This window comes from Lucilia sericata, unplaced genomic scaffold (genome assembly GCF_015586225.1).
Source record: "Lucilia sericata isolate MDLA Ls3-8-SP2 unplaced genomic scaffold, ASM1558622v1 Contig000484F_arrow, whole genome shotgun sequence".
NCBI lineage: Eukaryota > Metazoa > Arthropoda > Insecta > Diptera > Calliphoridae > Lucilia > Lucilia sericata.
The window spans coordinates 3867-20906 of NW_023994499.1; the positions used below are offsets into that span (position 1 = coordinate 3867).

At 29.2% G+C, this 17040-nt stretch overlaps 1 protein-coding gene across 1 annotated transcript in view; it reads left to right on the top strand.

Annotated features, from left to right (window-relative positions):
- The first annotated feature begins 434 nt into the window (after positions 1-434).
- The window catches only part of LOC119605426 (muscle calcium channel subunit alpha-1-like), a 310164-nt gene continuing 293558 nt past the window's right edge, over positions 435-17040 (top strand). Inside the window, exons 1-2 of the mRNA XM_037958526.1 lie at positions 435-544; positions 14896-15025. Of these exons, the coding sequence (XP_037814454.1) occupies positions 14963-15025 (63 nt within the window). The 5' untranslated portion in view covers positions 435-544; positions 14896-14962. The remainder of the gene's footprint in view (positions 545-14895; positions 15026-17040) is intronic.

The window sequence follows — 17040 nt, forward strand, 5'->3', positions numbered from 1 at the left end:
AATGGAGGTATAATTCAATATTCCTTCGTCAAAGTGGTTGGTCACTAGACAAAACGTAGTAAAGGAAAATGTAAACGTTACAATTAGTATGTTGAATTAGATCCGTGCTGTTCGCACAAAGGACAGAACATTAGCGCTTACCATTTCCCTTATTGACGGTTAAGCTTATTAGCCGAAGTAAATGAAATAAATTTTATTTTTCTTAGGAGTTTCGAAAGTAAGTCAAATTTTATCAGGCTCGGACTTTGTAGCAGCATTTTAAAGAAGAATGCATGAAATTTATTCTTTATATTAGAAATAGTGAATTAAAAATGCAAATAATTTTTTCTCGCTGCACGCAAGCCGGACCTGGTAAATACTTTGATATATACTTATATTTAAGAATATATATTGTTCAATATTTAACTTTTCTTTATCATATAGAATATGATGACAACGTGTAGCCACTGCCAGACCAAGACGCATGTCAGAGGTTAATACTGCCACAAAAATACAGCCCATACCGGAGGGTTCATCATTCTTCTTATTTTCCACAAACAAACAGGTTTTGTTTTTTCTTTCAATTAAGCATAATTTTTATTTAAATGTTTAATACTATGTAGTAATAGTTATAACATTTAATATTAACTTTATATTAGCATATAAGAGAAAATCTTTATTCAAAAGGCAACTTTATTCTCAGGAATTTTTTACTGTCAAAATTTCTAGGAATAAGTTTCAGTCATTATGTAACTTTGCTATGTGGTTGGATGAGATTTGATGACTTTTAAATATGTATATGTGCAAAATCAAAAATGTTTAAGAATCGATGAAACTGAATTAACATGCCTCGTATTTTGTTAACCTTTCAAAATATGTATGTAATTGTTTTGATACATTTCGGTATAATATACCAAAACATATGTAGGTCCAAATTGCAGACCACTAGCATTTTATCTTTCAACTTTTTAAACATTTAAAAATGAAAAATGCTTTGAAACTTGCCAAAGCCATCCTTTATAAAAAAGAGTCAGAAGACATTGGACATTCAAAAATCCTTATAATAATTTCATTAATACTTTTGGTGCAGATACATACGGTTGTAAATAATTTAACCAAGCTTTTGCATTTTTTTTCAGTTTTTTTTAATAGTCCATGTGCGCGCATTAATCAAATTAAATTTTAGCTGTGGTATTTAATAGATGTAGTAATTTCACGCAATTTAAGGTATATCTTGTTGATGTCAGAGATCTAAGGACAGAGCAGGGCTTTTACAATCTTGCGAAGAATAGGCGTAAATCTTTTAAAAATGTGAAATCTTGAATAGCTATTTACGAATACAGTTGTAATACTGCGTAAATTTCATATCATTATAATTGACATCTCGTCAAATGCGCATTAAAAAAGTTGTAAGTGCGAACTTTTTATGATAATTTTAAAATGTTTTGCAAAATTTAAATTTCGTTTTCATTCTACCGGAAGTTATTAACAATTAATCTAGAGTCCTCCGGGAATAAGGACATTGTATGGGAGGCGTATGAAATTGTCGACCGATTCCGCCCATTTTTGAATAAAGCTTTCATATAGAATTTTTTTGCTAATTTTCAATACCATATCTTCCATAACAGGTCCATAAACAAGTTATAGACTTCATCTAAGTTAGCTCCATAGGTGTAAACAACTGCTAAATAATTTCTAAATGGAAGCAAAATTTAAATTTTTACAATTTATTAAAAATCTAAAACTATTTAGATGGGTTTCAAAAAGCTTACAGGTGGAGGGTATTTATGATTCGGCATAGCCGAATATAGTACTCAAACTTGTTTTATTAAATATTAATAAACTAGATTTTTATACCCGGCGTTGCCCGGGGTTTTGAAGTGGGCTCATAACATTATACTTAATATTATCCAGTCAGAGTAAACTAAAAATCTGCTTTAAGTCCATAGATCAATTTCTGAAAATTTTCAACATCCAGAAATATAAAAATTTCGGTGATTTAAATAACATAACATAGCATTTCCGAAATAAAAAATTTTACTCATTTTGCCACTCACTAAGAGATTACTTCATAACATTGTTGCCCAAAATCGCGATTCCCTATCACGCGAGATAGGGCAAGAAATTTCTGCTGACGTTGCGTTGACACACCTACACTATAAGCTTACTTGTGTATTTTCTTATTTGAGCATGTGTTAGTTGAATATCTCTCAACTTGCAAAACAAAATCAACTCGGTTGCTGATCAGCATTTGTCGAAGTAAGATCTGTACGCAACTTTTTAAAATCCACACAGAAATACAACAACAAAATGTTGAGAAAGCCGAATTTATATAAGTGAATGAGAGAGCACAGCTGATAGTTTTTTATATATGAACTTTAATGTACGCTGTCTGTCAAAATCCATAATATCAATTTGACAGTTAGAATATCCTTTTTAGTTTGCAGTGATTTTATTAGTACAGTTTTATTTTTGGTTACATTTTGTTCTCTGCTGCTTACCAATACAAATTAATGTGTAACAGTATGTGTATGGGCAACACTGCTTCATAATTATTTTTTGCCAATTTATAAAGCTAAAAGATTCCAAAATTATAATTTTAAGAGCGGGTTTTTGAGTTGGCAATTAAATGCCAATTAATAATCAGATTAGTTAATTTAATCTGATGTTAATCCCCTTTGATTTTTTGAGTACAAGATTAAACTTTGCAGTGTTGCTATACAAAACAACCGAAAATGTCACTTTTTGTTATCAAACCAATGCATGTTTTATAAAAAAGAAGAAGACAATTGTAAATTTAATATGAAAATTAATGAAAACTTAAATTTAAAACCAAAAAAATATATATTTTGGGTGTGCATAATTTATACTAATCAATAAATAGAACATTTTAATGTTTATATTTATAAAAAATTGTATTAATTTTTTTGCATCGTCTGTTAACACTTTTGCATTTCATGCTTAAGTTTAAACCACCTCCATTGGGTGCTTAAACTTGCAAACAAAATTAACTAATTGAGTACACAAAGACAACATTCGAGGATTAATTTAATCGCTAATCTTTCACCTAAAGATTGGCCCTAATACTATTTAGTTAGGTAAAACTATAATATACATTTTTAACTTAGGAGATAGAATAATTTTTGACTTAAAGCATAAAGTGCTAATTTTTCACTAACTTCTTCATGTTTCAAAAATGCTGAAGGTCTCCTTAAGAGGAAACTCCTTACAATTTCTTTGTGATCTTATAAAGCTATAAAAGAAATTTCACTGAATTTGAACAATATTTATAAAAAGTACCAACACAATACCAAAAATACTACCCATAAATATGTTAAATGTTCTTGTATCACACCAAAAATCGGCAAAACTTAGTTTGATGACACTGCTGATTTTCATAATGATCGGTCCTCATTTGATCACATCCCGGTAAATCCAAAATGTATAAGGGTAGTCCCATATTAACCACCTACCCCCATATAACCCTCTTTAGAAAATCCCTTTTTTGTCAATAAAATGTTAAAATAGTTATGAATTAAGGTAAAAATTAATTTAAAATGCTTTATTATTAAAAAAAATAATAAACATTTGTAACATAATCACCGGTGTATGGTCGACCATGCCCAACTATAAATTGTTACTGGTTTATTTATTTGTTTTATTTATTAATTGAAGTAGTTTGAATTTTCTGAAAATATGCATTTATTGAGTCCCTTTACGCAGCAAATACATATTTCCCTTTCTTACCCGTTTTCCCCCTAAGACTGGGATTTCTAAATATATACATATGTCTGAGACTATCAAAATCATAGTTTATAATATTTTGGCTTTAGAATAGAAAAAAATCGTTCTTAAAGCACAAGATTACTAATCTTGTCAGATTTTCGCCATTTGGCCTATTTTTGTCCCCTTCCGGTCCAATTTTCGCAACGGCACTTTGCTAATATATATTTCTAACGAATTAAGTAGTTTAATCGAAAATGCTTTTGCTTAAGGATAGACAAAATCAGTATTTACTATCAAAAGTACTAATTTTGCGCCTTTTTCACTCATTTTTATCCCTTTTTTGACCCCTCCTAGTCCAAGTTCTGAACACTCTCCAAGTATAGATCTAACTATGGTCCAGCCGTTTAGGCATGATTGACGAACAAACAAACAAATAAACAAAACGAACAGACTTACAGCTTAATTACAATTGGAACCGCTGTCGACAAACCACACAAAAAGAGCGAGCGACGAATTAAAATAAGGCGACTCACAGTGGTATAGGAAAAAAAAAAGAGGGAAATAATTCGGTAACTTCTAAACGGTTAATCCGATTTAATGAAATTTGGTATGCACAAAGAGGAGGTGTTGTCGAGTTTAGGTTTTGAATTTGGACCTTATAGGCCAACCAGGGGCCCGGCGGGGGGTCCTCAAATTAGGACACCTCGGCTATGTTAAATTTTTAAAACGATCCTATTTCTTCATTTGAGTTCCGATTTAAAAAAAATTTCGTATATAGAATCTCCTCATCGAGCACTATAAAAAATGTCGTCATAGCAGTAAATTATCTCTTATAGTTTAGGAGATATTCGCATTTGAATATTAAAATTTTAAAATTTTTACCGTCCTTACTTTAGTTTTTTTGATAATAGCAGGTCCAAATATTTCCGATTTTCGCCATTTTTTTTATTTGCTTAACAACAAGTTTATATACCAAGCAGTGAAAGAATTATGTAAAAATCATGACTGAGTCCAAAGTTATAGGCATTTAAATTTAAAAAATTAAAAAAAGGCGATTTTTTGTCATTTTTTTGGGAAAAAAGTATCTTTTCTTTTTAAGTTATCTAAAAAGTTTCTAAGAAGATGTATATAGAATTTATACTTTTTGGAAAGCTGACTTTACATAAAATACGATAAATGAAACAAAACCTAAAAATTTTTGATACCGAGGGGACCAGGTCCATCCAAAAAAACCCTATTTTTTATGGAAAATTAAATTTTGAGCAAAAATTCTCAAATCGCATAGTCGATATCAAATTATAGTGACCTGTTTTATATGACCCAATAAGTTCTTAATCATTTTGTAACGGGTTTCGATAACCCCGCCCCTGGTATGGATATAATAGGCAAAAAACCAAAAATCCCATTTTTGGGATTTTTTAAAACTTTTTTGGGAATTCCGGGATTTCTAATAAGAAAATTCGAATTTTTATTTAATTTTGGATTTTGAGTAAAAAAATCTACCTAACTGTAAAATTTCATCAAAAAATATTCATAAATAAAATTTTTATTGCAATTTGAAAAATTTGTATCTTCGCAAAAACTGAATAAAAAACATTTTTAATTTTTTTAGAAAAAAGTATTCCGCGAATTTTTTAATTTTAAAAAATTATATACAGTTTGAAAAATAGACAAAATTACCTTTCCATTGATATATAACATGCCTACCTAATGTTTTTTAAGTGACAAATTAATTAGGGAAAACTCAACATCTTTTAGAAAATTTACCTAGCACTATTATTTTCATCCATATATGTAACAAATTTAAGAGTTAACCTTATGGATGAAATAATAGTGCTAGGCAAATTTTCTAAAAGATGTTGAGTTTTCCCTAATTAATTTGTCACTTAAAAAACATTAGGTAGGCATGTTATATATCAATGGAAAGGTAATTTTGTCTATTTTTCAAAACTGTATATAATTTTTGAAAATTAAAAAATTCGCGGAATACTTTTTTTAAAAAAATTAAAAAATGTTTTTTATTCAGTTTTTGCGAATATACAAATTTTCTAATTGCAATAAAAATTTTATTTATGAATATTTTTTGATGAAATTTTACAGTTAGGTAGATTTTTTTACTTAAAATCCAAAATTAAATCAAAATTTCGAATTTTCTTATTAGAAATCCCGGAATTCCCAAAAAAGTTTTAAAAAATCCCAAAAATGGGATTTTTTAGTTTTTTGCCTATTATATCCATACCAGGGGCGGGGTTATCGAAACCCGTTACAAAATGATTAAGAACATATTGGGTCATATAAAACAGGTCACTATAATTTGATATCGACTATGCGATTTGAGAATTTTTGCTCAAAATTTAATTTTCCATAAAAAATAGGGTTTTTTTGGATGGACCTGGTCCCCTCGGTATCAAAATTTTTAGGTTTTGTTTCATTTATCGTACTTTATGTAAAGTCAGCTTTCCAAAAAGTATAAATTCTATATACATTTTCTTAGAAACTTTTTAGATAACTTAAAAAGAAAAAGATACTTTTTTCCCAAAAAAATGACAAAAAATCGCCTTTTTTAATTTTTTAAATTAAAATGCCTATAACTTTGGACTCAGTCATGATTTTTACATAATTCTTTCACTGCTTGGTATATAAACTTGTTGTTAAGCAAATAAAAAAAAATGGCGAAAATCGGAAATATTTGGACCTGCTATTATCAAAAAAACTAAAGTAAGGACGGTAAAAATTTTAAAATTTTAATATTCAAATGCGAATATCTCCTAAACTATAAGAGATAATTTACTGCTACGACGACATTTTTATAGTGCTCGATGAGGAGATTCTATATACGAAATTTTTTTTAAATCGGAACTCAAATGAAGAAATAGGATCGTTTTAAAAATTTAACATAGCCGAGGTGTCCTAATTTGATGACCCCCCGCCGGGCCCCTGGTTGGCCTATAAGGTCCAAATTCAAAACCTAAACTCGACAACACCTCCTCTTTGTGCACACCAAATTTCATTAAAATCGGATTAACCGTTTAGAAGTTACCGAATTATTTCCCTCTTTTTTTTTTCCTATACCACTGTGCGACTGTCGACAGACCACAAAATGATGTGATGATGATAAATAAAAATGATTAAAAAATTATTCAGAATAAACAGATATAATATGTTTTCCCATTTTATTTTATATGTATTTCCTTTAAAAATAAAGCATGGCGAAAAATGCCCATTATAAAAACCTTGTTTTTGCATGATTTTTAGCAAAAAATTATGAACATATGGCAACTAGAGAGCGCAATAAAAGTAGAATAGAATCTAACTCAACCACAATATCGCCAACCACAGGATGAAATTTTGCTCTCCATACAAAATGTATGAAAACTCATTGTCGACAGCGGTTGTGGTTCCAATTGTAATTAAGCTGTTACAAAGAGATTTATAATATATATTAGGACAGAGACTTAAAATAACGGGTCCATTTTGTTTTTATAAGGTTAATTGCTGTGATCACCATTGTATTTTTGCAGTTTATCACTGAGAGAAACCTTTTTGTTAGATTTTTTTTTGATAAGTGGTTGAGAGCAGTTTTGCCACTTTGGTTATTATTAATCAAAATTGGTTATTTTTATTTATAAATGCTGTTTGCTTTTATTCTAAAATTAAAAAACTTCTTTTATCTCTAGTTTTAAACCAACTATGTATGTAAATATACATATCGTCCCTGTTTTGAATTTTGGTAATATGTGGAATTTTTTTTTTACTATTCGAAATGTTTTTATTACTGCAATTTGTACATCTACTGGTTATACTTATGTGCACAAAGGTATTTTTCGATATCTTAATTGGTTAGGATTTAGCAAAATTACCTATGAGTTTTCCACATATTAAATGAGTTGATTAAAATCATAACAACACCGTAATATTATTTTATTCACACTAGTCAATGTAACACCGTGAATAATGAATCCTCTCTCTCCTGGTGCATCCATGAACTTAAAATCACTTTTTGGGTCGATTCAAACTCGTCCGTCCTTCCTTTAATATTTCTATTGGAACTTTTTATGTAAAGAACTCGCGATACTTATATGAAAAAACGAAGTAGGCTGTATTTCGCATTTCGATTTTTATGGAATTTGGTGGGAATAGTCTACGTACTTAGTAGATTATGTCCTCCAAATTAAATTTAAAATTTCAAGTATAATTGCAACTTCTATACCTATTTGAAAATTTGCATAAACAGATACTGTGCTAATTTGCCGAAATTCTAAGATAATTGATTTAATAAGAATTAATGAAGTATTTTCTGCTAATTGATGCAAGAATAGTATCACAATATCTTTAAAGTATTAATCAACTGATATTTTAAGTAACACAGCTAAGGAAAATTAAATTGTATTGTATAGAAAAGTTGTAATAACATCTAAACTCGTACGACAAACAATAATCGCGATATATGCAAATATTTGATACTCATGACCTTTGACTTCTACTATCTCACCATGACTTTTAGTTCTTTATTTACATTTTCTAGATGATGTTGTATACTAGTTTTTATTTTACCGTATTAAATTCTAAATTTTGGTCAATTTGTCGGATAATTTAAATAGATTACGTTTACAAATATTGCTGAAGTTATGAATGTAATGCTAACATCCGCTACATGGTATTATAATTTGGTCAAATATACCCCTTAAACCCAAATTTCGAACTAAATCTCCAAATCTGTACATAAAATGGGAAGAATTTTATAATTTAAAATTGTTTTCCAAAAAGTCATATGTGGAGTATTTTTGAATTGCGCTAAAACGCGTTAAAAACTCAGTTATTTTTTAAAACAAATATTAATTACACTTATTAACGAATCCGCGAAGAGACATATATTTATTGTTGAAAACACGATAGAGTCGAAGAGAAACAAGATAGAAAACTGAAATATTTTGCCAAAATATTTTTAATTGACCCAGTTTGATTGGTATTGAAAATGCGAAATATCGGTCAACGATTTCACCTAGCCCCCATATTATGCCCTATTCAGAAAATTACTATATTGCTTAAAGGAGCATCTATAGCAATGAAATTCAATATAAAAAAGTTTTATTGGAAATGTATTTGTCAAAGTTTATGAGGATCGGTATATAATTGACTCTATCCCTCATAAAAAGTCTCCTCAGAAAATGACTTTAAAGCTCATAATGTACTGCAATATAGCAACAAAATTCAACATAATCAAGTTTTAAAGGAACTAAAATATCTCTGTCAGATTTTATGAGAATTGGTCCATAATTGACCATACGTCTAATATAAGATCCCGTACAGAAAATTACATTAACGCTCATAACTGTCTTCATAATACCAGTTTAGCGACGAAATTTAACATAGTTACAAGTTTCACTTTAGAAAATGAATTTGTTATTTTAATGTCCAAATGTAAACATGAAACAAATAAAAATAATTTTGTTTACTTTTTTCTTAATTTGGTTATTTTTATTCCTATTTTGGTTAGAAAAAAATTTTGTTGTGGCAACACTGGTTGAGAGAAACCGAAAAGAAAAACAAAATAACTCGCTACAATTGATTTTTATTTTGTAAACATTTTTGAAAAGGTCTGCTTATGATTTTTATTTTTAAAAATAAAACAATAAATCGCACATCTAAATACACTATTAGGACCAGCGTTGTCACTTTGGTCCAATTGGACCAAAATTGGTAGTTTCAAATCTCTGAAATGACTTTTGGTAGTTTGGTTGGTAGGTTTAAATTTTGGTCCAAATTTGGTAGGATGAGATAATTTTGATCTCATGCATATGAATTTATAAACATTTATGACCTTGTTATGGCAAAGTAATAAGAATTTTAATAAATACGTCAATCTTGTTTATCCTTGTTAAGTTTATATTTGTTTATCCTTGTTAAGTTTGTTATTGTATGTTATATTCTTTGTTCTAAGAAAATATTAAATTTCTCTGTATTTCAACATTTCTGATTCATGAATGTTAGTAAGATAGTTAGTTTGAAATGAGGATGTTACATAAAATCCGAAGGAATACTTCTAGGCCTACATCGGTCCCGTTGTGAACTTCCTAACCAATGCCTCAGGTGGGAATCGAACGCACGACGTCAGGTCTGACTACAACATAAAGCACTAACCTACTGGAGAGCAAACTAATTCATTTTTTTTAAGAAGCCAGATTGTATGTATATATTTTTTCTAGGTTTTCATTAGATTCTAAGACGATGTAGCCATGTCCCCCAGTCTGTCTGTTGAAACAGTTTTTAAGAACCGAAAGCTTTATCTAATTTATGTCGATTGGTCCACAATCGATCCTATTACAGCCATATAGCCCCTTTTACGGAAAATAATTTTATTATCAATAAATAACAAATTAGTTAACCGTAGTATAATAAAAGGATTTATCCATAAAGTCCTCAATTTGTACGATAGATTCTGATGGTGGATATACATATATGATTCGTCATAGTCTATTAATACTATTATTATTTTCTCGGGAATGATTTTGGTACAAATTTTGTCGAAAACAGCAATTATGTATTTCATAACTATATAATACCAAAGTATTTGGACATTTTGTCTAATTACGTAAAAGTAAACTATTGATTCTTTGGAACAAATCATTGTATGATATTACATATTAGTTTTAAAAATAATGGAACTCTAAACACAAGCAAAAAAATTTGGTAGTTTTTGGAACGTTTTGGTAGTTTTTTGTCGGAACTTTGGTAAGAAAAATAAATTGTGAGTGGCAACGCTGATTAGGACACACATATTTTCTTCAGAAATCATAGCAAACAACAACAATATACTCTCCCACTCTCTTATAAGCAAGATAAAAAGGGAATCAGTGTTGCCAACTTAGTGCTTTTAGCACTATTTGCGGTGCTTTTTGATGTGACAAACACGGACAATTTTTATCATGGTGCCATTTTTCAAAAAGGCACTATAGTGGTGCCTTTTTGAGTCCATTTAATGCTTTTTATAATATTTTCAATCTTTTTGTTTGATCAGTTTAATAGTCCATACTAAGGGAATAAATTTCACTTAAAAAAGTGTTTTAAATTTTAGAAACCTAACATAACTCTTTGACGTAAATGGGACACTGTTGTTCATATTTTTTGCATTTATTTCAAGTTTACAGCAACATTAACTAGCTAGCTTTTAACAAACTAGGTTCTAATGTGAAATTAAACTTTTTTCAAGAACTTGAAAAATATTAATATGCTTATATTTTTAAACATCAGGCCAGATTTATTTATATGAACGGTAAATTTTGACCGGTTTGAAGTGATTTTGTTTAAAGATATATAGATTTTGCAAAAAAAGTATTTCATAAGTTTTGTACAATTTTACAATTTGACATTTTACTATTTTTAAAATAACTTTTAAACAAATTAAGAGATTTTTAATTTGAATAACATAGAACGCAAAACCATTGGAAATAAAAGGAAGGGCATAAAAATGTGGAATATTGCTTGCAATTGCCGTTCATTTGAATATTTTGAAGTTTTTTCTTTTCAGTTCTTTTATGTTTGGAAAAAAGGAAGAAAATTGACAGCACTCCCTACTGATTCTACCTATTAACTATTAACTAACCGAAAATAATCGACATATTATAAATTTGATAAATCTATATGAAATACTTTAGTATAAAGCATGTTTTGTAGCCCTTAGTTAAAAAAAAAAAAAGTTTGGAATATGCCAGTCTTGTAGTACATGAGCAATGTGATGTGCAATTTTTATTAAAATAAACATTATTTTACCAAAAAAAAAAAACCGTAGTGCTTTTTTTACCCCTTTTCAGTTCGAAAATAACGCTTTTTACCCCTTTTTAATTTATTCGTGCGTTTTGCGTTTTGCTTGTCCATTGTTGTCAGCACTGAAGGGAATGCAAAATCCAAGTGCTCTGCCAAAAACATAAGTAACAAAACAAAAGTAGTAAAGGTTATAATACTAAACCATTTAGGTAAAAATCATTTTATAACTGTTATTCTGAGTGATTTATTAAAAAAAAAAACCAAAATAAATCACAATTCAATCACTTTGGTTATGTGGCCCAGTTATTTTCAGTCTCTGTATTAGGATTAAACAATACTGTTTCATATTTAATACATATTTATATTGTGATTAACTGAAAAAGTTATTTTAAGGACCACTTTATATAATGAAACCCATTTGAAATATATACCGGCGGAGCCTGGCTTCTCCGTTATGAACAAATTTTGACATCTATTAACTGTTAACAAATTAATATATTTTCATTTTTACACTATAAATATAACCTGATTAACTAAAAAATCCGATCCGGAACACTTTATATACCAAAATCCATGATGTACTTACCCGGCCAAAATTTGAAAATTACTCCGCAGGAGTAGAATTTTCCATTTGTAACAAAGATTCCATCATTTGGAATATATTTAATTTGTTCATTAATTTTTCATTGTTATGTTTATTTTTTTACAAACAAATTAATTTTACATAATTTCAGGGCAAACTTACGTTTTGTAAATGAATCTACCAGAACAGAATTTTTCATTTGAAACAAACATTATTCTATTTATAATATATTTTCTTCACAAATTTTTATGTTTTTATGTTTATTTTTATAAAAAAATAAAAATTTTACTAAAAATGTTCATTAAACGAATTTGCCGTACTTACAGTTTTTGACATCAGTGCGTACCAAATGCAAAAAAGGCCCATTTTGAAAAAAAAAAAAAAAAATTAAATTTTAAAAATCAAAAAAATATTTTTGGAAAAAATTAAGAAACAGCTATTTGAACTCCATTGGACAATTTTTTCTAGGACCAATAGGTGAAAAGTTACACTCATTTGAATGAGTGTAACAACTTTGACCCCCTCTAAGTCTGGCCTACTATCACATAGTACTAACTTTGGTGCCCAAATCGATCCAAATCGGAAGACATCGATTTTAAAAGTTGGGTTACTTGACACGAAATTCCCCTTTTTTTTGTAGGAAATAAAAGAGATTTCAGATTAAACTTGTTTTTCTCTATCTTACATACATAGGTATATAGTTTCCACGAAAAATGGACTTGTATGTTTTCCTTCAAAAAGTTAGTTCTTAGTGGAAAACAAGTAAGAAGTCTATACTCGCCTTTGCTGACTTTTATGTACCCTTCACCATAGTGTATTTAAACAAATTAAATACCCTCCACCTGTAAGCTTTTTGAAACCCATCTAAATAGTTTTAAATTTTCAATAAATTGTGAAAATTTAAATTTTGCTTCCATTTCGAAATTATTTAGCAGTTGTTTATACATCTATGGAACTAACTTTGATCAAGTCTATAACTTGTTTATGGACCTGTTATTGAAGATATGGACATGATTTACCGATACACATAATATACTATATAGGATTTTATAGGATACTTGTATGTTAATGAATTATATGGGGTAAAGTGACTTAAGGAAATGGATCTTATATGAGAGCTTTGACCAATTATGGGTCTGATATTAAAATTTTTCAGAATGATGAATTTTATACTTCATTCAGTAATGAAATATGTGCGTTTAAGTGGTTACCGGTAATAGGCTATGGAGTGATATACATATAGGAGGAGCTATGGAGTGATATACATATAGTATACACAAAACATATTTATGTTGAATGTTATTCCAATATTTATATTTTTACACCCTCCACCACCATCAGTGGTGATAGAGGGTATATATAAGTTTGTCATTCCGTGTGTAACACCAATATATATTAATCTGAGACCCAACAAAGTATATATGTATATTCCGGGTCCTTATCAAATTCTTAGTCTATTTAGCTATGTCCGTCTGTCTGTATTGAAAATGAGTTTGGTATTAAAAATGAGTGAAATCGGTTTACATCGGAAAGAGTTATGAAACAAAATTTAAAAAATAAGCTTTTTGTTTCTATGTATATGAAAGCTTGATTCCTGTTAAAAATGGGCGAAATCGGTCCACAATTTCATACACCTCCCATACAAATGTCCTTATTCCCGGAAAATGCATTAATTGTTAATAACTTCCGGGAGAATGACAATATATTTACAAAATTTTACAAATAAAAGTTTTTTACTTGTCAATGAAATACGCGCGTTATAGTGATTTTCGGAAATGAGTCTTATATGGAGCTATGACCAATTGTGAACTGTTTATATTTTCGTTCAAATAAAACGTGTATGCCAAATTTCATACAATTATCTTGAAAATTGCGACCTGTACCTTGCGCACAAGGTTTACATGGACAGCCAGCCAAACGGACGGACATAGCTTAATCGACTCAGAACGATTCTAAGCCGATTGGTATACTTTAAGGTGGGTCTAGGACGAATATTTTTGTATGTTACAAACATCAGCACAAATCCAATATACCCTCCCTTATTTATCAAAGCATGCAAAAAATGTTCTTTTTTGTGTGAAATTTTCAGAGATTGTCTCGGATTTTTGCTTATTTAAGGACGGATTTTGCTGATTTTAAATAGGTAACTTCTCGAAAGCATGTTTGGCAGAATTATTGAAGATTTGGATCCCGAATATATATGAGGTCTTCAGAAAACTGATTTCAACAAATCACAGGCGGACATTGCTTAGTGGACTCCTCTATCTATAAGGATTCAGAATATACATATATACTTTATACGGTCGGAAAATTATATTTTTGAAATTACAAACGGAATGACAATCTTATATATACCCTTCTACCGAAGGTGAAGGGTATAATAATAATGAACATAGATTTTGTATGTATGTATGTATGTATGTATGTATGTATGTATGTATGTATGTATGTATGTATGTATGTATGTATGTATGTATGTATGTATGTATGTATGTATGTATGTATGTATGTATGTATGTATGTATGTATGTATGTATGTATGTATGTATGTATGTATGTATGTATGTATGTATGTATGTATGTATGTATGTATGTATGTATGTATGTATGTATTTCTATAAATTCCGGGATTCCCGGGAAATTAATTTTTTCATTTCCGTTTCCAAGGAAATTGAAAAGTCCGGGAATTCCCAAACTTCAGATATGTTTGAAACGGTTTTATTTTAAAAACTTTTGATGTCATTTGAGGCCGAAAATTGTTGCCAAAATTATAATATTAATTGCAATTGACTTTCATTGGTGGTATGTACTTCTAACTTTATTCTTTTTTCATTTGTTTTTAGGTTTCGTGTTTTTTGTCATAAGTTGTGTAACCACAGCAATTTTGGTAATTTCATACTGTGCTGCATTATGTTTTCATCGGCCATGTTAGCTGCGGAAAATCCCTTAAAAGCAGACGCAAGTAGGAACCTTGTAAGTATATTTCAATGAAAAGTTGTTCTTAGGAAATTAAATAAAATTTGCAAAAGACCGCGGACTGTGGGTCAGATTCAGGCCTGCCAGATTTTCCGATTTATCCGCATTTTGCCGATATTTCACCCTAAAAATAGTAAAGTGCCGATTTCCCGATTTTTGCTTTAAAAATGACGATTTTTTTACCCAAATCAAAAATATTGTAATTTCGCTATATTTTTTTATTTTTTTGCAATTCTAAAGAATTTATTGTCAAAACTAAACTTCGGAAAAGCAAAAATGACATGGAGCTTTTAAAATAATTGGGAAAAGAAACTTTAAATTACAGTAAAACGCAATTTGCTACATCAGAAATGTCAATTGGATCGAGATGTACTTATGTATATTATGAAAAGGAAACACAATTTATTTTACACATTGTGTGTGTAAGTTATTTTCTGTGTTTATTAGACTAATAATATTAGTCTATTCTTTTACTCAATTCTTTATTAACAAGTTACTTTATAGTGCTATTTGAAATGGTTTTAAAAAAAGCTGTAAAAAACAATATTTTTTCGAAAAACGTCTAATATCGATTACGATTAGAACCTCTAACTAATTCCTAATTAGACATACGCTCTAGACAGTTGGTTATAAATCCTATTGAAAAAAAATTTATTATAACGACCTCTCATTGCCAAGTAATAAAAATTTTAATTTAAAAATTTTGCCATAAATTGGTCAAGACATAAGACATCGTTTTTCAATTCCAATAAATAACATATTTTTAAAAGTCATAATTTTTTTAATATTTAGAATTTCACAAAGGTCTACAAACGATGGATGTAACTGTTTGATGAAAAACAAGTAAGAGTGCTATATTCAGCTGTGCAGAATCTTATATACCCTTCACCATAGTGTATTAAAAAAAAAAAATATCAATTTTATAAAATTTTAATTTATTTCATTTTCCCGACTATATCATTATTATAGCAATAGCAAAACATAATCAACAACAACAACGCTAAACGAAATAAACACGCAAAAAACAAAATACACAAGGCAGGCAAACAAGCAGACATCCAAACATACAATATTAAATACACCAAGAAAACAAAAACAATATACACAAGTCAATGAAACACGCAGCCATCCAAACATACGAAACGAAATAATAAAAAACAAGTAAGAGTACTATATTCGGCTGTGCCGAATAATGAAAAACATAATGAACAACAACAACGCTAAACGAAATAAACACACAAAAACAAAATACACAAGGCAGTAAAACCAACAGACATCCAAACATACGAAACGAAATACAGAAAAAAAACAAAAACAAAATACACAACGCAATGAAACCAACAGACATCCAAACATACGAAATTCAATACACCAAGAACACAAAAACAATATACACAAGGCAATGAAACACACAGCCATCCAAACATACGAAATTGAATGTACCAAGAAACAAAAACTATACACAAGGCAATGAAACCAGGCCTGCCAGATTTGCCGATTTATCGGTATTTTGCCGATATTTTACCTTCAAAATAGTAAAGTGCCGATTTCCCGATTTTTGCTTAAAAAATGCCGATTTTTTACCCAATCGAACAAATTAACGAATTTATTATAACTTTACATAAGCAAAAATTACATGGAGCTTTTAAAACAATTGGGAAAGGAAAATTTACAGTACGGTAGAACACAATTTGCTCCATCACCAATGTCAATTGGATCGATTATGAAAAGGAAACACAATTTATGTATGAAAATCCTGAATAGGTTCTAAAAGTCTGATCTAAGGGTGCTAAAATTTTTAAGAAATTTTTTATGGTTCGAAAATAAATTTACACATTTTTGTGGAAAAGTTAAAAAATTTGGAGAAAATTTCCCATTATAAAAATGTACTCAGCAAAATCTTTACCTATCCGATTTTTGTTAGACGATAACCAATAACAAATGTGATAACCCCACTTTCCTGGATTTAAAATCGGCTTTGCAGTAATTTTCTGTGTTTATTAGTCTATTCT